The sequence below is a fragment of the Lonchura striata genome, chromosome 1 (assembly GCF_050655825.1).
Source record: "Lonchura striata isolate lonStrDom1 chromosome 1, ASM5065582v1, whole genome shotgun sequence".
Lineage (NCBI taxonomy): Eukaryota > Metazoa > Chordata > Aves > Passeriformes > Estrildidae > Lonchura > Lonchura striata.
The window spans coordinates 103,261,037-103,287,455 of NC_140703.1; the positions used below are offsets into that span (position 1 = coordinate 103,261,037).

At 42.4% G+C, this 26,419-nt stretch overlaps 2 protein-coding genes across 4 annotated transcripts in view; one reads left to right on the forward strand and one right to left on the reverse strand.

Annotated features, from left to right (window-relative positions):
• PPEF1 (protein phosphatase with EF-hand domain 1) overlaps positions 1-15,503 on the forward strand; it is a 35,857-nt gene extending 20,354 nt beyond the window's left edge. For both annotated transcript variants that reach the window (XM_021553001.4, XM_077781630.2), the window contains 10 exons: positions 3,402-3,568; positions 5,127-5,163; positions 5,625-5,774; positions 8,514-8,714; positions 10,059-10,244; positions 10,896-11,038; positions 11,678-11,784; positions 12,739-12,902; positions 13,725-13,809; positions 14,268-15,503. In XM_021553001.4, coding sequence (XP_021408676.1) covers positions 3,402-3,568; positions 5,127-5,163; positions 5,625-5,774; positions 8,514-8,714; positions 10,059-10,244; positions 10,896-11,038; positions 11,678-11,784; positions 12,739-12,902; positions 13,725-13,809; positions 14,268-14,461 — 1,434 coding nt within the window. In that variant the 3' untranslated portion in view covers positions 14,462-15,503. The remainder of the gene's footprint in view (positions 1-3,401; positions 3,569-5,126; positions 5,164-5,624; positions 5,775-8,513; positions 8,715-10,058; positions 10,245-10,895; positions 11,039-11,677; positions 11,785-12,738; positions 12,903-13,724; positions 13,810-14,267) is intronic.
• Positions 15,504-19,678: 4,175 nt separating this feature from the next.
• PHKA2 (phosphorylase kinase regulatory subunit alpha 2) overlaps positions 19,679-26,419 on the reverse strand; it is a 42,543-nt gene continuing 35,802 nt past the window's right edge. Inside the window, exons 28-32 of one of the 2 annotated variants that reach the window (XM_077781629.2) lie at positions 25,946-25,993; positions 24,268-24,435; positions 22,703-22,756; positions 21,158-21,358; positions 19,679-20,631 (exon numbers count right to left, since the gene is read on the reverse strand). In XM_077781629.2, the coding sequence (XP_077637755.2) occupies positions 20,458-20,631; positions 21,158-21,358; positions 22,703-22,756; positions 24,268-24,435; positions 25,946-25,993 (645 nt within the window). In that variant the 3' untranslated portion in view covers positions 19,679-20,457. The remainder of the gene's footprint in view (positions 20,632-21,157; positions 21,359-22,702; positions 22,757-24,267; positions 24,436-25,945; positions 25,994-26,419) is intronic. The other variant, XM_021552998.4, reaches the window with a different exon arrangement.

A 26,419-nucleotide genomic window follows, 5' to 3' on the forward strand; every position in this document is an offset into this window, starting at 1 on the left:
AGGTTTTTTTGGGAGGGAAGTGTTTTTGTTTTTATCAGGAAACAAGAGTGGTGTTTAAAAGCTTTTTTAAGCCTTGGAAGAAATTACATGGTCTGCAAAAAATAAAAGTGCTTTGGGCACCCTTTACATATCCTTTTTTATCTTGCTAAAAAAGCATAGCTCTGTTTTAGTGATGTGTAAAACAAATTAAGCTCCAGGCTAGCTTTTCCACAATTGTATGTTTAACTTAAGATGCAGGAAATGCTATGTATTTAGTTTCACATTTATCTTCAGGATGAATCACCACCTTTGATTGAGCAGGTACTCTCTTTGATTTGAGCTTTCCGGGGCAGGGGGGAAGGGTTTGTGTCAGATCCTTACACATTCATCTGCACTGAATGGAGACTGCAGTGAGCTAAACCAGGTGTTTAACTTATGTCATTCTCCCCCTGATTCCAGTTTTGTTACACTTCATCTGAGACTTGTTCAACATAAATGTGGTTGTTTTGCCCAAGTGCACACCTGAAGTCTGTTGGAGTCTAGTTAAAATACAATCAGACCTTTTTACAGAGGCCTTTTCTTACTAATCAACCATTTTTAGCTGGTCCTTGGCTTGCAGTCTTTTGGTTGTTTAGCTGTCTTTTTAAAACTGGTATAAGTATGATACATATTAGTTTCATACACAGAACCTGGAACGGAAAATATAAGAATTTTGGAGATAAATGCTCAGATATAATTATATTTACAGCTGTAATCAGCCTGCATTTTATTTTTTTGGAGAAAACAGATGCCGATTCTTTCCCCCCCTCTAATGGATGTTATAAAGAGAAAAAACAAGCAACTCTCATCCTGACTTCAGTAAATTCAGAGCCAAAACTCCCACTGACTTCAGACTAGAGATAACACCCAGTTGTTCTCTGTTAAATTTCTAGGGAAGTCCCTTCCATCAAATCAAATAAAATGGGCAAATATTTTGTCATTTCAAAGTAGTTGAGAATATAGAGAGCATATGATAGAGCTGATTGGTTATTTAGAAGCAAATTAAATCACACTACTTTCTGTCCCTTCTGAGCAGTTTATTCAGATGAGCAGTAAACCCAGTTGGCTTCTGGGATCCATTTTTTTTTTCTCCTTCCTAAACTCTCTTTCAGTTGGAAGGGATTTCATCCTCCAGGTTGGTACAAACTACCTTAAACAAGAGGGTGCAATCCTAAACAATGCCATGGGAGTGATCTTGGTCTGCACAGGGCTGTGTGGAGCTTAAATGGATTCTGGAGGCCTGCATGCAGACCAGGCTTGTCACTTCCAAAGACCGCCCCCAGCAAACACACACAGCTGGCAATCTACAGCATATTGATACAATGCTGCAGATGGTGTATAATCCTTACACCTGGTTTGGCTGAAGCTAAGACACTTTTTTTTTTCCCCTCAATAACCAGTTTGTAAGGTTCATTCAGACCCTGCATTAATCTTCATTAAATTACAGTGTTTCCTGATATTCCATGAAACGCTTGAATTTTAAATGATGTATAGCTCAGTTAGATTGTTAAAGGGATGCTATAGACAGAAATGGCCTGAAGCAGTAGAAAATGCCAACAACAAACGGAATTAATTAATCGCTAACCCAGGAGATACACTAATGATGCCCAGCAGCAAGTTGCTAATCGTTAGAGGGCCTTGTTTGCCTCTCTGACATGTCAGAGGCTGCAACAGCCTTTAATTTAGTTTTGCTCTCATTGTTGGTTGAAACCACAGAAAAGGAAAGTGCATGAGTGTGGAACAAAACTAAAATTGAAGTTGGAAGTCCAAACCAAACTTGTTTAAAACTCAAATTGTGTGTAATCTTTTCCAAAAGAAGGGGGATAGTGTCTGGAGGGTGCTCCAGTAAATGTGTCTTTCCACAAGGACTGCAGTTAGAGTGGTTGTGTGTATCCTCACAATCTGCTGGTGGATTCACATGCCTATTGGCTTTAAGGCAAAGCCTTTATTTATTTATTATTTATCTATCTTTCCAGAAACTGCTGCTGAGTTTCTGCTGTCTGTTCCACTCCTGAAATCCATCCTCTCCTTTTTAAAATCACTTCAACCCACTGCATTAGAAGAGCCTCATACATTGCCATGCCTGTGAGCACAGGGCAAACAAAGGCCTCTTCTAAGTTAACTTGGAAAGGACTCAGGACAGACTATAGCAAAATCCAAGGAAGCTGAATTCACAGCAGCCAGGATGGAGAGACTAGAGTTCACTATTGCAACCTAACATGAAAGCCCAGAACGCTGACTGGGACAAAAAAAGATATTCTCATAAGGATTTAAATGAAAGTCCCTGGCCACATTACACATCCTGCAATAAACCCACTAAGGCAGAATACCAGTAATGCCATAGGAACACAGGAAAAGCTTGACCCTGATACTGTAGATATATTCAAGAAGTGGGATGTCCTGCAATGCTGCCAGAACTTTTAAGAGTGGCTTCCACAGTGATAATGTAATTTAATAGATGTTCTATTGACATTTCTTGTGCATATCAATTGAGAAAACAGAGGTTTCCCTTTTTTGGCAAGTCAAAATTGAAATACTATTTCTGATACTCATGACTGGAAATGATGAAGCTACATATAGGTGGTGCTTTATTTTCTGTAAGCTGGTGGCATCCATTCATGTGCTGGTAATTAATCTAATAAAATATACCATCAGTTCAAAATACTTGTCTTTACTAAATCACCATGTATAATAAAGCATTCCTTTGTATCTTCAGAAAAAAAAAATATATATAAGGTAAGAAATACCTGTATATACAACCTCTCAGATTTGTGAGCTTTAAAGTATATCTTGTCTCTCATGAGTGAAATTCAACTAGTGCTTTCAGGATTAAAGCAACTGAAATCAAACTCTTCAAGCCTTAAATTCTGTCTTAAGAGTTTATATCCTCTGGACTATAGTCCTTCTCAGGAGTTTGGGAAGCATACACTGCAAACAATGTAAATATATATGAAATCCATTCAAACTTACATCAGAAGATAATTTTTCATGTATTTCTTATTTTCCATTCAAACTGAATGACTCCCTTCTGTTTTCAAGTGCATAATTTCCTGGCAACATTAACAAAAACGTATATTTTACTACAAGACTGATGTCCTTTTGGTCCCTTTCAATTTAATTTAAAAGGTAAGAGAAAAGGATTAGAGATGGAATTGTAAGAACAGCCAGAGACAGCCTTTCTTCTCTAATGGCTCAAGTTGTCTGATATGAAGGCTTTTATTCTAAACAGTGGAAATAAAGAAATGCTGCATTTTAGATCTCTGTATTATGCAGGATTTTTTTTCAGAATTTCTAGCAATGGGATCTCATTTAAATGTAATTTCCTTTATTACAGTAGCATAGCAGCCTCTCTAAATGCCCCCTTTTTTTTTTTCTTTCTGCAGAATGGTCTGCCTTCAGAACAAAACCGCTATGTCTTTAATGGTGATTTTGTCGACAGAGGGAAAAATTCTATGGAGATACTTATAATCCTATTTGCATTTCTTCTTATCTATCCCAATGATTTACACTTGAATAGAGGAAACCATGAAGACTACATTATGAACCTGAGGTAGATTTTGGGAGTGGGGCAAGTAATATCTGGCCTACCAATAGAAAATTTTGAGCTTTTGATTGCTACTTTAGCCAATGTGACACCCTAAAACAGAAATAATATTTTATTAAGTAGTCAGGTGGAGCTTTGCCTTTTCAGCATGTGTGGGGAAGGAACATCCTCACTACACACACAGACATTTGATTAGCAGTCATGTCTTGTCTTGTCTTGTCTAATCATAATTCATTGAAGTCAGAGGGCTTAGTGTAGCTTCTAGAGTATCAAAATTGGGGAAGAATGGCTGGAAGGATTGTATTTTAGTTAAAGCATATATTTAGTAAAATCTGATATTTTAGTTAACTTTGAACTAGGATTTCACTTCTCTAACACAAATGGCAGGTAAATATCCTCCCCTCTACTCAGAGGAGCTTCATCAGTTGGAGGTGTCAGTGCAGGAAAGCTGACACCCTGTTTTCTAACACAGACACTTGCACTCAGCTGTGCAGTGCAGGCAAGGGAGTGAGCACCATCGCCTCCAGCTGTAGTCAAAGTGTGACTTGGAGACAAAAAGCATCTCAGAGATGTGAGAACTCCTCAGTCCTACTCCCTACAATTCTAAACTTCCCCAGAAAGCCTTTGGGTGACTGACTGGTGGGTAACCTGCTCTATTCCTTGGATCATTTGATGTGTGCACACAGGATGTATTGCTGTTTTAACACAGGCCTCTCTGTTAGCACCTGGGTCAGAGGCCCATAGGCAAATCCTACGAATGATCCACAAAAGAGAATCAGTTTCATGTGATAATTTCTTTTTCAGCACTTAATTAAAAACACCCCAAAAAACAACAAACATAAAACAAGATCAGTTACTTAATCTAGAAGGTAGGACAATTCCTCCCCAAAATAGCAGAAAATATTAACTAAGTCTGTGATGGTATGGAGTGCACAGATGTGTTCCTGTCTATCACTCTGCTCTGTGTTTTGATTAGCAGTGCTGCACATTGGTAAATTGGAAAACTAAGTGTTGTGAAAATGCCCCTTGATGAAGGATATCTTGGAGTTAGAAGAATTAGGTACCAAAATCCTTGTCCCTTGTGGGGGCAAAGAGATGACAGTTGGATGAAGTTCTGAGCAATCTGATCTAGTGGAAGGTGTCCCTGCCCATGGCAGGGGGTTGGAATGAGATAATCTTTAAGGCCCCTTCCAACCTAAACCATTCTATTATATGATTCTATCATTATATGATAGTTCAGACAAAAACTCTCTGAAGATTTTGTGGGAATTGTTGCCTATCATCAGGTTCCTTTAGAATTTCTCTGTGGTATCTAAAAGGTAGAGCTGGCAAAAAGACCTCTTAGTAGCTACTAGGCTGGATTCTGTTCCCAACCTCTGTTATGCACAAGAAATGAGTTTAACTCAAATCTCAGGACAGAGTGGAGGAAAGCATATTTCAGCTGAGGTGAGATGGAATGGCAGGTAGAAAGGGGGCTAGAAATCTCCAGGAAAACGCCATAGCACAGGAAACCATGCAGAAGGTGCATACTGAAAACCAGTTCATGATACTATCCTGTTTTCAGATATGGATTCACAAAAGAAGTTTCAAAGAAATACAAGGTAAGATTCCTCCTCCTTCCCCTATATATTTTTAGTAGAATTTCACATGTAAGATGAAACCTATGTAAACAAGAAAAGTTCAAACTAATTTAAGTGTAACAGAGCATTACTTTAGTGATGTAGGTGAAATTATTTTGACCTATCAGTGGAATAACTGACAAAACAATTCTAAGTGCTAGTTTCTTATGTCTAGAGATCTATGGGATGAAATACGTAGCATCCATAAGAACAATCAAGAACACAAAAAGAGGTGAACATGAAAGAAAAAACAAAAACGCTACAGAGACAATCAAATGGCCCTAAAGTAAATGTCAGAAAATGTTTGTCAGGGTTGTAGTTCAGGATATCACCTGAACAAAACTGTTCATATAAACTGTAGCAGACACTTCAGCAAAATCTTGAACTTAAGAAGCAACAGAATCTGCCAGAAATAGGATCTAATGTAAGAGTATATTTTACAGGACCATTGGAAACAGATTTTGTGTCTTCTGCGAGATGTTTTTAGCTGGCTTCCCCTTGCAACTATAATTGATAGCAAAGTTCTTATCCTACATGGGGGGATTTCAGACACCACAGATCTGGATTTCCTGAATGCACTTGAGAGAAATAAGGTAAGAGATCATATTCATGTGAGGGTAATTTTGTTTTCTTTTAAAAATGTTGCAGTACAAATGCTAAGATCAGGTCGTTTTGCATTAGGAAAGGAAATGGCAGCAGTATAAGGCATGTAAGAAAAATAATAGTCCAATTTTTCTTCAAAATCAGGACTTAGGAAGCAAGGATGTAGTAGGTGTTGAGAGCCAGTTGTCTGGCTCTCCACATAACATGGGTCTTTTGACCTTAAAATAGATAAAGCCAGTTTAGATGCCTCCTCCTGCAGCGATGACACATTAGCCAAAAAATATGAAAACTACTTGATTCCTGGGCATTTCCTTTAAACACTTTAGAAATCAATTTAGCCACGTATTTCCAGCACTGCCTTTTTTCCTGGGACTGTGCTTCTGCCATCTGTTGTGTGGGGGAAGTTCTCCACCTGTGAGGCGCTCCCTTGGCAGCAGCTGAGTGTTGTACATGTGGGAGAGCCTTTCCAGAAGGATCAAAATTCAAGAACTGGCCTTGATAAAACATAATATACTACTTTTCAGGGATTTAGAAGACAAAAATGTTCATGTTTTTTTCTGAAATGATGAGCAAACACAGGCCTTTCAAATCATCTGAAAATAGTGGGTGATTTGGTCTCAATATGAACAACTAAATCAAGATGTCTGCTTGTGATCAGGGTGCTGAGACTCCTTATAATCAGTGGAGATCCAGGAGATTGGTGGAGATCATTACTTAGGCACATGTCTCCAGTGCTGTTCAAGGAAGTGCCCCATTGGCTAGGGATGTCCCCTCTGTGTTGGAAAGGATGGATAAATATAATTGCCTGGCCAAAGATTCACAATAGGACAGCCGGGATGAAAACAATCCCCCCTACTGGTTAAACAATGCCCTTACCTACAGATAGGACCAAAAGCCAAATGGACTGTTCCATCTCAACCCCCAAAATGTATGATTCATCCCACACCTGTAACCCTCCCCTGAAGCATCAGGTGTCTGTGACCCCATTGGCCCAAGTCTTGTTCCAGCCCACCTTGAAGCCCCCTGATAAGGGGCCTCAAGGGGCCAGACACCCTCTTAGATCTTCCCCTCTCTTGAAACTCCCCTCTCTTGGAATCCCTGCTGTCTTAGAACTTCCACCCTCTCCTAGAGCATCCTCTCTACCCCTTGTCTCTCCCCTCCCCGATCCCCTCAGACCTTGCCACGTGCTGTGTCTGGCAGCTCCAAGTAAGACCTTTCACCATCCTAATAAACCTGATATCCTAAGAGCAGCCTTCAGAGATCTCTCGTCCCCATTCATCAAAGCTGTCCTGGAGCACAGTGTTCCCTACACCTCTGGCCTTAACCTGCCTCTGAAGGAAATCTTCTCTGTAGGTCCCCTCTACCAGTCTCCTTTAGGCCAGATTGGTGTCTGCCCCCCTCACACTAACTCACAGCCATAGTGGAGCATCTCAGGGGGCATAAGACACCAATGTTTGAGCAACTTAGTGTACCCTGTAATCAGTGTCTGTGGAATCTAGAGATATTTTTGTCATCCATATTTTCTAAAGCAAAAATAAATGCTTTGAAGGACAGTCAGTTGTGTCTCTTTTTTAAAGATATGAAAAAGAGCATGAGTACTTCTGATCATTCTAATCTAGGTTCCTTTAGCTGCACCACTGTGCACTAAAACTGGGTGCCTAAATCCAGATAGAGGTGTCCTAACCATGAGCTGAGTTCTGCCCATGCTTTCACCAGGGCTCAGCTCTGCATGTTCCTGTGAAATGCAGTATCTGTGAAACACAGAATTAACAGGTCAAAGTAGCTGCCACAGGAGAGCGTTGTTAATGAGACATGTGTGGGCCACAACCCAGGGCAGTGTCACTCAAGGCCAAGTGATGTACTGTAATTGGTACAGCTGGCAGCTGACAGCTTTCCATACCGGTCAGTGCACTGGTGAATAACTCTTGTGTTGTGCATTTGTTTTGAGTTAGTCCTTTCCTTTGTTAAAGAGTAAAAGTTGGGGGTCTGCTGAGTGTGTATGTGGATTTTTTTTTCTTGTTTGGGATTTTGTGTTTTGCTTTGGGTTTCTTTTGGTTGGTTGGCTTGGTTTTGGGATTTATTTTGGCTTTGTTCTAGAAATAAGCTAGTATGAAAGAATTTCAAATGAGAAGACATTCCCTGGAAATAAATCTATGTTAATGGTCATTTGTGGAACCATAGAGAACCACTCCAGAAAAGAAAATGCCCATGCATGTTTGAGGAGTTTGATTTAACACTGTAAGGCCCGATGTAATATTCCATTCAGTTTCACTACTGTCTTCCTGATACTCAATTTAGCCAAATTAATCTAACAGCATGGTACTGTGTCAGAGCAGAAGTGAATGGAGTTTCACCTTCTGTACAATTTGAATGCATATTTTGTTTCCAGGGAAGCTTGGCATTGAAGTGTCTTCCCTGAGACCAAGCCCCACTTGCTGCATAGTGAGACTGTCAGATTTACTGTGTTTGGAATGAGTGTGTGTGTCAGGATAAGAATACGAAAGCAGCTCTGAAGAGCCTGGTTACCAATAGGTATAAAGCAAAATTTCTGCACGTGCCAAATACTTGCAGCTTCTCCCAAACCTGGAAATCAGGATATTATGAGAGTTAACATTAGCTGAACTCTCAAGGAGTTCTCTGGAATACAGGAAACATGAGTGGATGTGCCTTTCAGCCAACATCTCTGTATCAACTTCTGTTGTTGTGATAGTAACTTTTTTTTTTTAAAGTTGAAATCTTTGATGCGGCCACCAAAGTCAGTGAGAAACAGACAGGACCAAATGAAGAAGAGAATTCCCACAACCAAACCCAGTAAACACGTTGCCAACCAGCATGTTGCAGGGAAGACACAACACATCTCTTCATCGGGCTTCACTGAGCCTCCAGGTTCAAATTTGCCTCCAGACCCCGCCCTGAAGGAATGGAAACAGGTAGGTGAAACCAAAGACACACTGATACCAAACCCCTCCCGCTCAGACTCAGCCCGTAGTGTGCTTATGAGTCTGAGTGAAGTGTCTCTTAATAGGAAAAAGTCTACCTAAGGAATATATTAGATACCTATTAGGTTTTTTTTTTTGATGCATTTTGTAGACCTGGTAATAAAAGCTTGGGGTTTTATACCTTACAAATAAAATTCACCCAGTATTTTTTTTTTTCATAGCCGTTAGGAGGAGGAAACTGCTCAGTAGGAAATGTGTTTGCCTGCCCTCATGTGGTTGGCTCTGTTGGTACATCAGTGGTTGTTGGTTTAAACAGGTCAGACAGCAGTTCTTGGTGAGATAAAGCACAGATAAAGCACCTTTTTTTGGCTGTGCTTTTGGCAGCTGAATGCTGATATAGCCCAAAAAAAGCCACCCAGCTCCTGAGACATACAGGCAGATTACTCAGAAGTGGGAGGTTTTTGTCTTCTGGCTGCTAATTTCATCTTGAATATCAGAGCAAATACAGAGCTTTTGTTATACTGTAATTTAATAAATGGTGACAATTTGAAAAGCTTATTTTCTCTGAAAATCTGATTTCCTAAGATACCTATCTGACCTAAAAACTAACATCATTAGCAGAAGTGGCTCCCCTTTCCCCCCCCAAATCTGACACTCCCCCAGCTAATCAAGCATGCATTAAGCCATGCTCACCAACATGAAGTGGAATGTGTTAGTGCAAACCTTGCCCAGAAAAGTTTAAACAAACACGTTTTGAATAATGTTTGCTACTGACTAGAATTTAACCATGATAATCCATCTTCATGTCTGAACCCTGCTAAAATGCTAATATGTAAAATGTTGGTTTGAAACATGAGCCTAAGTGAAGACATTAAAGCCAAAGGCAACTCTTGTCATGTTTAGAGCAGGTACTCCAAGCTTAGGTAAAACCACTGACCAGTGTGGCTGTTCAGTCTGTGCTGGGAAATACCAATTGCCTCTCCTACCTACATGTGAAGAAAGCAGCCTTTTTTTCTCATTGAATTAGCCCAGGTAATGTTTCTGGTGCACCTACCCAAGTCTGAAAACTTCAGCTGTGAAAGGAAGTACATTGCTGAAATTATATTTCTTCTGAAACAAAAAAGTTAATCCAAAATCTAGATAATGTATCTTAAAAAGTAGAACAAAGGTCTCAGCCCAAAAGAATATGCTTCTGAAAAGAAGGAAAAACCCCAAGACCTATGCATTTTCTCCCTGTACTGTGGGGCTTTTGCTGTGGCCACCACTTTAGACAGTCATAGCCTGTCAGTCTTCCCCTGCTATCAGTCCTCACTTGCTTGAGTTTGCTATTTATAGATCCTTGACATTCTGTGGAGTGATCCAAGAAGCCAAAATGGCTGTACACCAAACAAGTGTCGAGGAGGAGGCTGTTACTTTGGTCCCGATGTCACTGCCAAGCTGTTTGAGAGATATAATCTGAAGATGCTCATCAGGTCTCATGAATTTAAGCCAGAGGGTTATGAGATCAGCCATGATGGGAAGGTAAGATGCTTCCATGTAAAGTAGAATTCTCCTGTGAATTTCACAGGAACATCCACGGTAGATTTGTCTGCAAAATTTATTTTAAAAAAAGAGAGTCACTTTGTTAAACTGAGTTTGGGGGAACTGTGTTCTAGATAGATGTTACAACAAATTACTGAGTTCCAAGTAACAAAATTCTTTACATCTTTAGGGAGTGGGGACCAATTTACTTAGATGAAAACATGCATTACTTACATGAAAAAAAAATTGACATCAACAAAATCCCCAACAAGAGTTGTGTGTAAATACAGTTCAAGACATGCTCTAAGGCTCTAGAAGCCTTTAACTTAGCAGATTTCTCTTCTGGCCCTGCTTTCTAACATGCTGTATTGGGAGGCCAACAAGAATCCTGAAAATCAGGTCTCTCTTCGAAAGAGGGTTCTCTTAAACAGCATGTTATATGTCATTGCTCTCTGAAGTCTAACAAGTCAAAAATAAATGTCCAGAGCTCTGACTCAAAAGGCAAGAGCAATTTGGTGAATGACACAGTTTTACATGTAGACATGTGGACACATAATTTTGTAACCTGGAATTTTTTCTCAAATTGGTTTCAGAAATAAGCGTCAAGAAGAGCTATTCTGGCCAATCCAGTTTCTTTGTTTCCTATGTTAGGTTATCACCATATTCTCTGCCTCTAACTATTACGAAGAGGGCAGTAACCGGGGCGCTTACATCAAGCTGAACCCCGAGCTGACCCCTCGGTTTGTGCAGTACCAGGTCAGCAAGTTCACACGCAGGCGGAATCTCCGGGAGAGGTAAAGCTGTGTGTTGCATGCAGTGAGCATGGAGTCACCTCACAGTGAGTGTACCTGCCACAAATCTAGAGCTTGACTGAATAACTGAATAGGCATCCGTTTTCCTTGATTCTCACTGGTTTTCTGGTTTACAATTTATCAAATTAATACAGTAGACAAAACATGATCTGGGTGCTTAATTTGGTTTCCTGAAAAATACCCAATGGTAATTAGGTAAGGTAAGCAGTTAGAACAGACAATTGTCAGGGACTCATAAATGGCCTGCACCTGTCTGCTTTAAGGCTGCTGTGTTAAATCTGGACAAATCCTGTTATGAATTGAGCCTCAAAAGTTTATGACAGCTTTGCCATGCCTAACAGTGTGGTCAGATTACTAAAGGAAAGCAGCTTAGATTACCTGCATAAACTCAATTATCTCACAAACTCAGTTTATTCTTTTGGAGCATTGTTGGTTTAGTTTGGTTTGGGGTTTCCCCCCACTGAATGTTGTTCTAGTGTGTTTTGGGTCATCCTACTTAAACATACCAGACCCTAAACATACTACATGTTAAAGGATATAAGAATTTTATAATGAGGGTTGAAAAGCATAACCTGTTAGAGGAATTTAATCCTTTATTAAGCTGATTTTTTTTCCTCCTAGGGTAGGTACAATTGAATCATCTGCCTTAAAGTCCTTACGAGAGAAGATTTATGCGCACAGGTCTGAACTCATCAGTGCTTTTGCACAGTACGACATCAATGGCACAGGTACTCCTTCCTCTCTGTCCGGTTGCCACCATGGGGAAAACAGCTTCCATGTGTGTGGGAGGCAGAGGGGACAAACTCCATTGAGAGGAGTCCTGCCTGCCTGCCAGTGTCAGGCTGAGAGCAGCAAAGGCTGGTTGATCTTGTTTTTCATGACCACAGAGGACGATAGGCATTGGAAAGGGCTTAGCCCAAACAGCTTGAGGGGATGAAGCTTGAAGTAGGAAAAAGAAAACTGAAAGACATGGGCAAATAAGGCAATTAATGTTTGCTGTTGGGTAGAGAGTTTGAGCAGGCAAATCCAGTTCCAGAAACTCAAAGGTCACCACTGCCTTCATGCAGGACTGTCTTCAGAATGTATCAGAACTGGGGTCAGGTGCGGGGGATGTGGAATGGGTCTCCTTCTGAGTCTGGGAGGTATCTGAGGAAAGTTGCCTGCCTATACCTTTTGCAGACACACACTCACTCCTCAGCTGAAGAAAAGTCAGTGCTAAGTTAATAGATGAACCTTTTATGTAGAAGTGAGAAGTTGATTTCTGCCACAAATACAATTTTTCCTTGTGATGGCTTCTCACTTGACTGTGTCCTTACAAGGGCACTCAATAACATGATATTCTTTCTTTGGCCACTGAACAGCTGTTTCACGTATTTCTGTGTGGTTGAGTTTTCAGCCACATGTCATTCTAATTGCAGCCCAGCTGAAACTCGAATTACTCTTCATGGCATAATCTGGCTTTCTCAAAAAGTGTTAAAACATGCTGAACATCTTAACAGCATCACAACTTTGTGACTGGAAGGGACCTGTGGAAATGCCTCATCTAACCCGACTGCTCCTTTGTTATGAGGGCTTTTATCCCAGGGTTCAGAGAAAATCCTTGTGTTTTGTAACCCTTTGTGCTGGTGACTGATGTGTGCTGTGTCCTGTACTTTTAACCATGACCTGACCCCTTCTGGCAGGCAGGATTTCTGTCAACGACTGGGCTGCAGCAATGGAGTCTGTCCTACAGCTGGAACTGCCCTGGAGGATGCTGCGGTCTCAGTTAGCACAGATGAACCCAGATGGAGAAGTTGACTTCATGTCATGTTTTTATGATTTGAAAATGGGTCAGCCTATAAAAGAGGTAAAGAGGAAAACACTTCCTTGCAATTCTTGGAGGAACAACTTTTGGTGCAAATTGAAGCACAAGACAGTAGTTTGGCCCAACCAAATAGACATCTACAGCTGAGCTAGTTGCTGAGCTTCCTTTTATAGTCACTGGAGGAAAATGAGCACTGCTAGGGTACAAATCATCATTCCCTGCTAAGGTAGATGCTTAAAATAGGTTGGATGAATCACATGCTAGAACTGCTTCTTACTTTCTCTTGGCTCTTGAGGGCGTTTAGATAATGGAGATGAGGAAATGTGACAAATCCTGCCCAGAGCGCTCAACCCTTACTTTTTAAAATAAGCATTTCAAACAAGCTCCAGAGGCAGCTCAGGCCCCTGTGGGAGGAAGTCACATTTATAGATGGACTTTTAGATGTTTATAATGGTATCTGAGGTCATTTCTACAGAGCCCAGTTGTTACCAAATGGCTGCACAGTGCTTTGGAACAGAGGTATCACCCCTATTTTCCTAAACAGCAGGATCCATTCACATCTGTACAGTGAGTGCTTTGTATGAGTGCACAGTCTATGCCATCTTTCCTAGATTATCAAAGATTATTTCCACAAATAATACTGAAGGGCTCCTTTCCTCCTTGCCCTGCCATCTGAAAGCGATGGGTTTTATCTGATTATTCCTCAGGGCAAGACACAGAAGTGTCATTCCAGACAACTCAAACATAAAGATTTGGTTTTTTTCACATTTGACAAGCTAAACTGGGAAAATGGAAATTGGATAGTTCTGTTGATTAACTCAAACCAAGGTCTGAATAACTTCTTGTATGTGATTTCAAAACCAGGCTCAGCCAGCTTTGGCAGAAACACTGTGCAGATACAGAAAGGATCTGGAGATCATCTTTAACATAATTGACAAAGATCACTCAGGTAAGTCCAGGTAACCTTACTGTGTCAGCTCTAGGGAGCCTATACCAGTTATCTTTTCCCCACTGTGTTTTCTCCTTAAGGCTTCTAAATATAGAGGTGATATCATTTCTCCAGTTTAGTGGAAACTACTTTAAGCAGTCAGGCTGCAATCATATAAGGGACAGTGCACAGAGCCTAACAAGAAAAGATTCTCACATACCCCAGCTCCAGTATTGGCTTCGCTCTTTTGGGGGCTTTTTCTCCCTTCCGCTCTAGTTTTACTCTTTACTGCTTTCTCAAATCCACTGTCAAAAGCATTCAATCATTGCCTAAAGTAAAAATGTGCTTCAGTAATGAAAGCACTAAGTCCAGCAAGGTAGGCAGGTAACTTTCTTACAGTGAAGGAGGGTTAATGTGTGTGTTTATGCAGGAAGGGGGAACAACACTGCCAAAAGCAAGCTATTGTCTGTCTCCTTTAGGTTTGATTTCTCTTGAGGAATTCAGCCAGACATGGAGACTGTTCACTTCTCACCTGGGCATTGATATAGAGGATGACTCCATTGACAAGTTAGTCCTCAGCATAGACTACAACAAAGATGGCCACATTGACTTCAACGAATTTTTGGAGGCCTTTCACGTTGTTCACAGACTAGAGAAGAAGGCAACCTCATGAAAAAGCAGAACTTGTGGGTTGTCTTGGAAGCTCGGGTTGCTGTCATTAGTCATAAAAGGGCTGCTTGATAGGGTCACAGTGCAAGCCTTTATTTAGCCCTTCCTGGATGATCTGTACCTGCTAATACTGGGATAGAGGAGATGAAAACCCACACTTACAGTATTACTGTGTCACTGCCACACACTGCCAGGACCTTACAATTCATTCCCCTCCTCTTGGTGGCATCTCCCCCATCAATCTAATCCTGAGCATTGCCAAGGTCATGCCTACAGCTGTGTAGGAAGAGAGACTTTGGTATGAGTCTGTCAGCAGTCCTTAGTGACAGCTGAGTGCATTGATAACCACACGGAACATATCAGATCCACCCTGGTGATGGAACAGGCACAAGAAGCTGGCTGTGGGGTGTCCATTGCAGGAGAGGAAAACAGGGAGGAAGCATCTGGTTAAAATGGATAGTCCTGCATTTAATCTTGCTCTTTGCATGATGCAGAGGAATTAAATTATTCCAGGTCAATCTCTTATCCTTCTAATAGTTTACAGGCATAACTTAGAGATGGTTGAAAGATGTTTACACTTGCACTAGATTTCCTCTTGCCTCTGGTTACCTTTCCCTGTATTTGTTGGGATTTGGAGCTATGAAACAATCATAACTATTTCTGAGATGGAGCCAGGCTCTGCACAATGGTGCTGAGCAATAGCACAGGAGGCACTGGGCAGAAACTGATGCACAGGAAATTCCACCTGAGCAAGAGCTTCTTTCCTGTGCAGTGACTGAGCACTGGAACAGAATGCCCAGAGAGGGTGTGGAGTCTCCCTCACTGGAGATATTCAAGAACCATCTGGATGCAGTCCTGTGCTATGGGAATGACCCTGTCTGAGCAGGGAGGTTGGACCAGATGATTCATTGTGGTCTCTTCCAACATGACCCATGCTGGGATTTGGTGATTCCAAGATAAATTGTGACCTTAATGAAGGCTAAATCCACAGCATGTTAATGCAACACGTGATAGATCACAGAATAAAGCTTTAGCTTTCTAAGCAATGCCTAAGGGGGGGTGTCTCTTTGCCTGTGTTTTGTACCCTGCCTCAATCACCACAGAACACTCTTCCTGAAGATGCACTGGGTTTCTTAAAAACAGAAATTAGTAAGAACAGAAGAGTAAACATATTTTGATACTACCAAATCTAAATATGCTTGCACATAGTTAAATATAAATTCTTTACCAAGAAAAAAACCCCTGAGAAATTCTGAAACTGAGTTTTTGGAAGATTGAAAACTCTTGCACTCATATTCCCGTCTCCTTTCCCTGACTGGAAGTCAATATTCCCATTCCTGCCAGTACCACCCTGTCAATTCCCAAGGGGGAGAAGGGAGGAGATCTGGACATAATTCTCTTGCATGTTACACTCTGAAAGCAACATGAGGTCAGGAGCTTTTTGGTAACTGCATTACCTCATTCAGCCTCAGTAAATTCAATGCACATAAAGTGCATTGGGTAGGAAGAAGTTCCAACCTAGTCATCTTTAAATTTTAATAGCTAAAGATAAGCTAAGCAAAGCAGCTCGGTTTCATTTAATAGAAGTACTCAAAGTACAAAAATGTATCCCAAGTTTATCATCCCAGAATGTAAGAGCAGCCCAAGCTTAAGACACTGCTGTCTCTCTTAAATCTTGTTTTCTACTATTAAATACAGAACTCTTTTCCAGAAGTATTTTGTAACTTGACAGATGAATGAACAAACATACACACACTTATTTCTACTGCCTTGGGGGAGGGGAAAGAAAAATCTTTAACAGTACAAACAAAATTTACAGTGAAACTTTAATGGCAGTGGTAATACATAATGTATATGTTTAGCATGTAGTTATTCTGATCTATGCACTGTGATGATCAGTTCCACCTTATTCCAGTGGAGTTACAAAAAGGCTCCACTTACAATGGCCAAACATCTCTGTGTGTGGTGGGATCTTGCTTCCCGCTGTTGGCTTCCATGCGGAGGGTGTGAACTGCAAGGCAGAATTGGACACTGCAGCTCTGGAGTCCCCCTTTTGCACCTGCCCCAGTAAAGAGGACAAAGCCAGACTGTACAGTGAGACATAGGAGCTCTGAAGGATGGCTGACACCTTCCCGTGTAGATGTCCTCCACTAAGGACACATTCCTGAACCTGGCATGAAGGGGACTGGCCTTGAGAGATCACTTCCTGAGAGGGGATACCAAGGTACAGTCATAGCACAGCTTCACTCAGCAGGCAGGGAGAGCCTTTTGGGGATGCAGGACAGAGGTATGAGAGCAGCTGAATCATTGAGCCAAAAAAAGAAAGCCTGTCCTGTCAGCTGCTGGTGGCACAAAGAGCCCTCTGGCCCCTGACAGAAGGGGGCTGCCAGGGGGAGTAACTGTGAAACATCTAATGCTGGGAATAAATGCCACGAGAGTGAAACCGGGAGTGGGAAAAATCCCTGCTGCTTGTACTTAAATCCAAACTGTTTGATTCTATAACCCACATCCTCAATCCCTTTTTTTCAGTCACAATTCTATGCAGCAGCTACTTAATATTCCAGATGTGAGCGGTCTTTTAAGCAGCACCTGAATCAGTCTGCAGAGTGCCAAGCTCTCACCCTACAGCTACAGCTGCCACCACTGGTAGCATCGCTCTCCTGCTTTCTGGGCAACTCTGCTCCTGCCTGCTGACCACTCCAAAAAGTGCCCAAGGTTAGGCTTGGACTGACTCAAGCTCCCACTTCTCTCAAGGCCCTGGCTACTGCCAGAAGGGTGACACATTCCTGCAGTGTCCCATGCCCACGTGGGGCAGGCCAGGTGTTTCACTACCCCACAGAAAGTGGCTGCCCCTTTGCAGGGCAGCCAAAGACTGTGTGGCTCACCTGCACCTTCCAGGAACAAGCAGGACTCTTTCCCTGAGAAAGGAGACTACAATTAGCAGAACAGAAGCCAGACAAACTTTGCACTCCACCCATTCAGTTTTCACAGTTACCTGTGGCACCAGCAGCTGTGGGAGATCAGTGGCATTTTTGATCTGTCTAGTCTGACAAACCCACATCCCTGTCACAGCAGGGGAAAGGCAACAGTGTGAGCAGGGGGGACACAGGGCTGTGGAGCAGGGCTGGGGCCAACATGTGGTATGAGCTCTGAGCTGGACACAGGTCCTTATTCTGCCAGCTCCTCCCCCCAGCCCTGTGTCTGGCACATCCAGCTACCTCCAGCACTGTGTGGGTGCTCCTGATGCTACAGCTGCAAATTGCTTGGGGCACCAGGGCCCATCAGGCTGGCATGAGTAGCTCTCAGGTGAATCTGTTTTAATTCACTAATGCCCTTGTTTCTGAGGCACAGGACCGGTCTGTTCACCTTTGCCTTCTTTCCATAAATGTGCTTCCAGGGACTGGCAGCTGGCAGTGTCATCCTCTGCTGCCTCCCCAGGGAGGCTGTGCAGCCTCTGTCAATTAGCTCAGCCCTGCACAAACCACAGAGTCGTCCTGTATTTTATGTGGGAGCACACCCTGGCCACTGCCAGTGCCAGCTCTGCTTTGCAGTAGCCTCACACACACAGGGCTCCTCAGCAAAGCACAGGGTCTGTGTAAAACCTTATTTGCAAATGGGTTTGCAAGGCTACTCTCCAGCTGCAATGGTTCTTTGCTCTGAGCAGTAACACAGCAGCAAGGCGCAGCTGTGCCTGACCCTGCAAGTAATGTAAGTTTGCCTTCCACTGGCCTTGTCTTTGAGTACCACCCTTCACCACCAGATAGATACCTAAACTCTTCAAATTACCACATAAACATTTTCCAATTGCCTGCATTCCACAGGGTAATTCATTGTGATCTTCATTAATATACCATAACCTAGGTCATACTGTGAATTTGATAGTAAAGAAACCAATGACACTCCCATTTGAAAACAAAGAAGTCTTAAAGAGTGTCCAGGTATGCTAGGCCATACATTTCATTGCTTTAGACTTCAATGCAGCTGCATGGAAAACCAACATCAGCCTTCTTGTTTCTGAAAAGAAATTCACACAGTAGGTAAAAAAAAATATTAAAAGTCTGAGCAAAAAGTCATCTTGCATCTCTCTCAATCTACGATTCAAGAAGAAAAGCAAAAATAACTGCTACTACTTTTTGTATGATACTGAATAGAATAAAAAAAACCATCACCTTGTTCTTGTTGTGCTTATGCTCTGCACTGTCACATCTGCTTAAACTAGACAAAGGATTTTACTTCCTTTCACTGGGAAACAAGCCAAGTGAGCTCTCATAATACACATGAAAAGTTTAAAAAACCCACACCAAACAATAACAAAGGCAAACCCTTACAAAACAGGCACCACGCCAATAAAATAATTTCCACACCCAAGTGCTAATTGTACCTGAACTGTCACTTTATACTGGCCCCTACACAGGCCCATGGTTCCCATAGTGGGTAACACAGGGCTCCTGGTCCTCTGGACTACCAAAATCCTCTGGTCTCTGAAAAAACATTAAATCACCTCACACTAAGGCCTCCTACACCTACACTTTTGAGCCAGCTCCCAGATACTGCTATAGTAGCAGGGACAGTGTAGAGGGACAGCAGGCAGGCTGTCAGGCTTATATAGCTCAGAAAGTACTTATTTTTACAGGCCTATCTGCTCTTTTCACCTCTACCTGGCAAGATAGAATTGCTCTGATCCTTTCTGCTCACATGGCAGCAGTGCTACTGAGAGAGCCTGTTTGTGGCACGGGATGCTGAAGCTACTGCCACTTTCCTATGCTGACATGTGGCTGGTGGCAAAGCCAGCAGCACAGGCACAAGGAAAAACACAGCCAGTGCCTGGGGTAAGGCATGGTTTTCCTCTCCAGAGGCCGCCAAACTCTGTTTTCAGTTTAAATGGCCATGGAGTCATTTCCATGCAGGATACACCTACTCCCTGCAGCACCTCAGAGCCTCCAATTGACAGCAGTAACCTGGGAACTGTCTGCAGGGAGACTTCCAGGCAGCCCAACCCCTAATTACATGAGACCAATGTAGCTTCAAACTAAAATGAAGAAAAAGAAAAAATTGAAAAGGAAATAAAAATAAAAGAAAAACAAACAAACAAAGCAAACAAAAAAACCCAAAGAGAAACATCAAAGCCTTCCATAAACTCGTGTTACACTGGAAAAGCCACAATTATGCCATTCTTAACTCTGAGGCTGTTTGCGAGGGAAATGATCAGGAGACTTGGAAATGGTGCTCAAGTGGATGAGGTTTATCTTGCTCCATTCAGATGAAAAGGATTACAGGCATAAAACTGTCTGTCACACAGGAGAAGCTGGAGTCTTGGGATTCTGCTTCCTAAGTCTTGGGGATGCAGGGAAGGAAGCTATTCAGATTAAAGACAGATGCGGCTTCCTGACAGAGGCTATCCTCCCAAATTAATGGATATTGTAGGATGTTTGTCCCTACTGGCATTAGCCCTGCACTGACTAGGTGAAAATGAGAAGAGAATCAGGATAAAAGTGTATTAGAAATATCACCACATTATTTCAAGTTATTCTTACTCCTCTAATTTACATTTCCCTGGATGTTCCACACTGTGCATTAATGATTCACAACGATGTACATTTACACACAACAGGAGAAAAATGAATGAATTCAATCACTTCCCTTATTTATGAGACTCTATGCCCAAGATGCAGCTCCCTCATTTTATTATGCCTTTTGATCTCCACAGAGTAATCCGTTTCCCTCTTGGCAGAACTGTGTAATTCTTGCTAATTTGATATGAATTACATTTATGCACTTTGGGCAGAATAACTCTCATTATTCGTTATTTCTCACACACTCTCCTAAAACCAGGCCAAATTCCAGCTCTCTGTCCCCAACAGTAGATGTGCACAGAGCATCTCCAGTAGTGCCAAGTGCTGAGTGAGTGCATGGCATACACAGAGGCAGCAATCAAGGGGGTCATGACAGGGAACTGGGGAGGAAGAGCCTCTGAGCCTTTCTTCCTATGTGAGGCATCACTTACTGCATTGCACAGCCAGTGCTGGGCAGGAAATCATGTAAATAAATAATTATGGCTTTTGTTAGGTAAGTCATGGTGCCATAGGCTCCACTGGGAGCACTATCATAAAAAAAATGGCAAATTCCTGTGGCTGTGTCTTTCTCCAAGATATTACCAGTAGCTCCAAATGATTTCTGTAAAGACAGAAGCAAAGAAGTAGAGCAAGTTAGGCATGCAAGCTTATTTATTGGAAAAAAAACCCACAACATTATGATTTTTTATTTTTGCTGAATACTGAAAGCAATTCTCTTTCCCCTCATGAAAACCTTAATCAGGATTACAATAGGGCCCACATGACTTAGTTAGATCAGTGCAAGTAAATGAAGAACACATAACTTCATGGATTTTTGTCCTTTGGGGGGAATGCGTGGGATTACTCAAATATTTGTAATAGTAATGCCTTGATAAAGCAGAACTTCACTTCAATCTACCTTTGTACTTCAGAGCTTGTTAGCCACTACAATTTTATTCCCTTATTAAATCTCCCACAATTTTTACATTAGTTTTCCCAAATATATTTCCAGAAGATACTTAAGTAATTTGGTCTGCCTTTATAAGAGAAAAAGCCAGGACAAAATCAAGTTCGTCACACACATTAAAAAAAGAGCAGGAGATAATTTTGAGAGGAGGACACATTCCCCCAGTGCCCTTTGAGCTCACCAGCTCCTGCAGAAACAGGTCATTGGCCATGTGCACGATTCTGTCCACATGGATGATGCCCCCAATGCTGTTCACCTCGATGTCAGAGAGGAACGTCAGGACGAGAATAGCTTCCACCAGGAGCTGCCTGTACTCGGGCTGGGGGACGTGGTTCAGCACCGACTCCACGTGCACTGCAAACTTGATTTCGCATGGGGTCATCTGGCAAGTTTGAGTGGAAATGGAAAGACAAACTGACAAATCTAAAAGACTAGCTCCTCACATCCTGCAAACACTGAAACATATGCTCCTCTCCGCACATGGGGGCAGACTGACTGAAGCGAACAAAATGTTTGTGCAGCTTTAGCACTTACAGAAAGTTTTCGTGTTGCTAGACCTGATTCTGTGAACAGTTACACAACGTCCAGAAGCCTGCTCCAGCCCTGCAACCCAGCACACACATCTCACATTCAGTGCTGCTGATGCTTAGCTGGCACATTAACTCTTTGCTTCCCAGGCTGTGGTCTCGCACATTTTGCCTTGTATATATCTTTCTGGCATTGCAAGTAAGTTGCAAAGCCAAACTTAGTGCTGAGTTTTACAAACACCTGCTTAGAGGGGTAATTTTTAAATAACCCCCGAGCTTTGCTATGCAGTAATATCACTGTTCTGTTTGCAGAGAGGTTTAATTTGCACTGGCATAGCTCTGTGGATGTTATGCTGCCTTAGGAAATTTGTTGTTTTATTCAATTGCTTTAAACAGCAAAATTAGATACTATCCAGGTCTGACAGGCTAAAAATAGAAGTCTTTTTATCTACACAATAGGGATAAATAAAGCTCTCCTTACTGAAAAAGAAGCCACAAACCCCACCACTTGAATTTCAGCTCCTCTCTTCAGCTGTTACCACAGTTCCTCAGAAAAGAAGGAAGCCAGAGAGAAATCTGAGAGAAACATTCAGGAAAACAGTCTTGGGCACACAAGCACCACTCTTGCACTGATGGATTCCTATTCACAAGAGTTTGTTTTATAGATGTGAATTCAAAATTTGCCAGTGCACCTGAAGACCGAATCAGCTAAGAGAAAGTGCAAGAAAATATTATGGATTTAAAGAGCCAAAGCTTTGGTTGGAAACAATCATCCTCACCTGGTATTTACTTCTGACACTATGAAGCCAAAATACACTGCCTGCTGTTGCAGCATATAAAAAAAATAAGTGACAAGTGACGTGTCCTCTTTATTCCAGCAAGTCTGTGCTGCCTCACCTTCCCCACAAAGGGCTGCTGTCAGCCACCCTCTCTGGAGCCTCCCAGTGGGCACAGGGGGACAGTGAGGGTGTGCAGAAGGCAGACTCAGCAGAGGGAAAACCTGTCACAAGCCTCCTCCCAGGCCTGCCTGGCAGGAATTCAGCTGCACAGATCCAGGGAAGCTGTTGGAGGTGCTGGGGGAAGGTCCACATGTTCTAAAAGTAAAACCAAGGATCTGTAACTGAGGCCCTGCTGCATCTTACACTGTCAAACCCTGTGTCCAGACATGTGGCTAGAAAATCATTTGCATTTTACTGTACCTCTCTGGTGGTTGAAGAAGGAAGGACATACCCATCAATGGACAGACCATGGCACTGAAACATTTCAAGAGTGAACAGAAATTAAAATTCTTGCAAGTCAGTCTAAGGGTTCTCTGTTCTAAGCCAATATCTAACAACTTTCAGTTAGGGGAAAAAAAAAAAAAAGCAAAGCAAAAAAACCCCAAATGACACAAAAAGCCCTGCTCAAAAATATTATTATTTTATCCTTCCTGAAGAAGTTATTATGTAACTGGCAGAGATTAGAAATAGCTTGACATGACACACCAGAGCATGCTGTGCCCCAGCCCAGCTAACGAAGGAGAGCTCTTCAGGAGCCACTACTGCAAAGGCACACAAAGGAGGGAACAAATTGATGGGAGCATTCTGCTGGAAGACATTTGGAAATAAAAGGTAACACAAAAGCATGACAACAGACCACAAAAGCAAGAATCTTTTTTTCATTTTCGCTAGAGCAACATTCAGTTATGTGCTTCAGATCCAGGACACCACACCTCAGGATGTCAGCCACGGGAGGAGAGAAATAACAAGTGGTATAAAGAAAACAGTGACAAAACCTTAATGGCGAAAAGGCAGGTTAAGGATGGACACATCTGGGTACTTGAGGTGTAGAATAGAAACATACCAAGAAGATGAGGCAGATTTTATGAATAGTCCAAAAAGACTTTAAGAATTAAATATTGAAGACAAGCACAATTCATTTTAACAGCCAGAAAAAACATACAATTACTCCCAGCTATTACATTAGGTCAGAAGTGATGCTTACTCTACCGGAAGATCCTATTAGTAAATAGCCAAGAGGTCCTATATGATTTGTCTTGGCTGACATCAACTCTAACAGCTTCAGTATAAGGGATTTTAGAAGGACAAACCAGCCTAAATTGGTGATGCACTCTTTTCCTAACTAAGCAAGCATGAACAGCTCAGTGCTGCAAGGTACCAAATGCTGGCCTGCATCCAGCAAAGCAGAAAAACAGGTGCATAATCACTTTGAAATAAGTTCAAATTTGTAATTCCCCTCTCCTTCTTCCTGGGGAGCTGCATATTTTTTATTTACGTTTCTGTACCACTGATATCCAAGGTACTAGCAAGGACTTCCTTTTCACTTAAAACCAAACTAAGAAACAAAAAAGGTTAAGAATGCCATACAACTCAGGAGAGCCAGCAAGAGGTCTCAGTGCATTCTGGAAGAGTTGGAGCAGTTTCCTACTTCATTTCTCACAGCCTTTCTGACCTGGAGCACGGAACTGCATTGCACTGCAGTGCCCTTTATGTGCACTGCACATTGTGCATTAGGCCAGGGGATGCACAACAGGCAGCGGTGAACAGAATCATTCATCCAAAATTCAGCATTGGTGGTTTCAGAGAAAAACACACTTTCAAAGAAACTTGTGCTAATGGAGCCCTTTCATTTCAAGAGACACCCTTCCACCAGTCACTCTGGTTTCCACCTGTCGACCAACTTCCACTCCTGGCAAGATGCCACCCCTGAACCACCACCTCCCCAAGTTACAGCTTGCTTGCTTCCTCCACAGCATTCAGCTTACCTTCTGAAGGATTTTCCACACTTTCTCATAAAAGCCAACAGGAACTCTGTTAATAGCACCATCAAGCCTCCTCCTGCGCAGCCACTGCCCTTTTCTGTCACCCCAGCTCATGTCTCCGCCAGAGCCAGTCGGAGAAGTACTGGTGGGAGAGGATGGAGTACTGCCCCTCTGGAAGGACATTAAGGCTTTGGTTAGTTGCTTTCTACCATCCCAAGTGCCACTCCTGGCCAGTACATTTCTGTTACAATGCTACCTTGGAACCAGGGAAAGAATACAGGCCTTGGTGTGATACAAGATGATGGGGTGGGACTGATCCTTCATCCCCATCTCTCCCCTTTGCAACAAGCTTTGTTTCTCAAGTACTTCCATCATTTCTCAACAAAACAGGCAAGCACTTCAACATGTCATAACCCAGTGACCTTCACTTGGTTTAATGCAACATCTGACTATTTCACCAGGCACGAGCTGCTTCCAGGGCAGTATCACTGGTGTGCAAGGTGGGGGGATCTGCAGGTAGGTCCAAATCACTTGGAGATGGGGCTCGGTGTTGTAAAAGTATCAAAGGGTTCATTAGTTCAGCAAGAGAGGCCTTCATGCAAAAGCTCCATTAAAGTAAGTAGATTAAAAATTGATTTAATCAGGCCACAAAATCATCATGTCTGCCTCTCTGTAACAATCAGTCTTGTTACCTTTAGTACCCTTGTTGCTCTATTATTTTACTTTACCAGGTCTAAATTAGGCAGCAGATAATTTTCAAAGTTGGGGCAATACCACCAAATTGCTATTGTGATTTTCATACACACAGTCTGCCCACTCCATGCACTCCCAGAGACTGTACTCTTCTGTGTTCTCCTTCCTTTTTGATACCTGTTACTTTCAGCCCAGAAAGGACTTCAATCAAAGTGCCATCTTAAATTTCCTTATCTCCAAATAAAAAGCTACTTGAGCAATGTAATGGGGAAGGAAGAAAATGACTGCAAACTGCATGTTTGGAAAGCACAGGCTTGTAGACTCCACACAGCCAAACTCTGCAAAAATGTCCCCAGTAAACAGTCCGTTTCCACTGCTAGTAGTGTCCATGAGGCACACGTGGTGTTCCTTTGATGTTCCAATGTTTGCTGTTCCTTTCCCCTGCAAACTGACCATGACAGACAGAACTTTCAGCTCTGTAGCTGTGTTTTTAGGGCATTTGGGAGGTGTGCCACTGACAGTAAGTCTGAAGATGCACACAGTGAGAGCTTAAGAAGAGCTACAGTTCTCTTCCTTGAAAGAAGATGACTTCTTGAAGAGATACTCATGCAACCCCTATCTTAGCAACTTGAAGCTATTCTGGGTTCCTCACTGTCCAGAGGCTGTCAGCATTTATCAACACAACATTACTTTTACATGCTGAAGACACCTGTAACAATCCACTACCAAGTAGCTAAATCTGCTATAGTACTTTATCTGCTACAACTGCTTAAGCTTCAGAAGAACTAAGTGGATCTAAATGTGAGACTCAACTTCTATTAGAACATTGCTAATAAGAATTGGTTCCCAGTGGAGACAAGACAGAGAGGTAGGGCTTGAAAACAAGGTTTTAGGCAGGAGAAGACAGAGGAGGTGTCTAGAACCAAGACCCTTACACACAAACACACAGAGAGTGAAAGCAGTTGCAGAGCTACAGAGAGTGTTTTACCGTGGAAGCAAACATGCTGCTGGACATGGAGTGACCCGCATGAAAGAACTACAAAACAAAACCAGACACCAGCGTCAGACAGCCAGGAGAACAGAACACAGACAAGGTTAGGTAACACCCAGGTGCAAAGACAAGAAATATGGCATAACCTCAGGTACTCAGGGAAAAACTGCAGCAACCCCTGGCCTCTTGAAGTGTTGCACTTCAACTGATACCAGGGCAGCTGCTGCTGATTCCCAGGGTCCTCCTGAGGCAGAGCCTGCCATGCCAGGAGCCCGTTTGGCAGCCCACACCATCCATGGAGCTCCCAGCATGGCCAGCACAAACCACCAGTTTAAGATGCAAGCAGAGCTCTCTACTTCCATTCCCCATTTGTTGTCATTGCCACCAGTTTCTCTTTGCATGAGAAGGTCATCTTGCTGGAGAGACAGCAGGCTGACAACTGGATAGGCAGCAGTAAACAAAAAGCTGCAA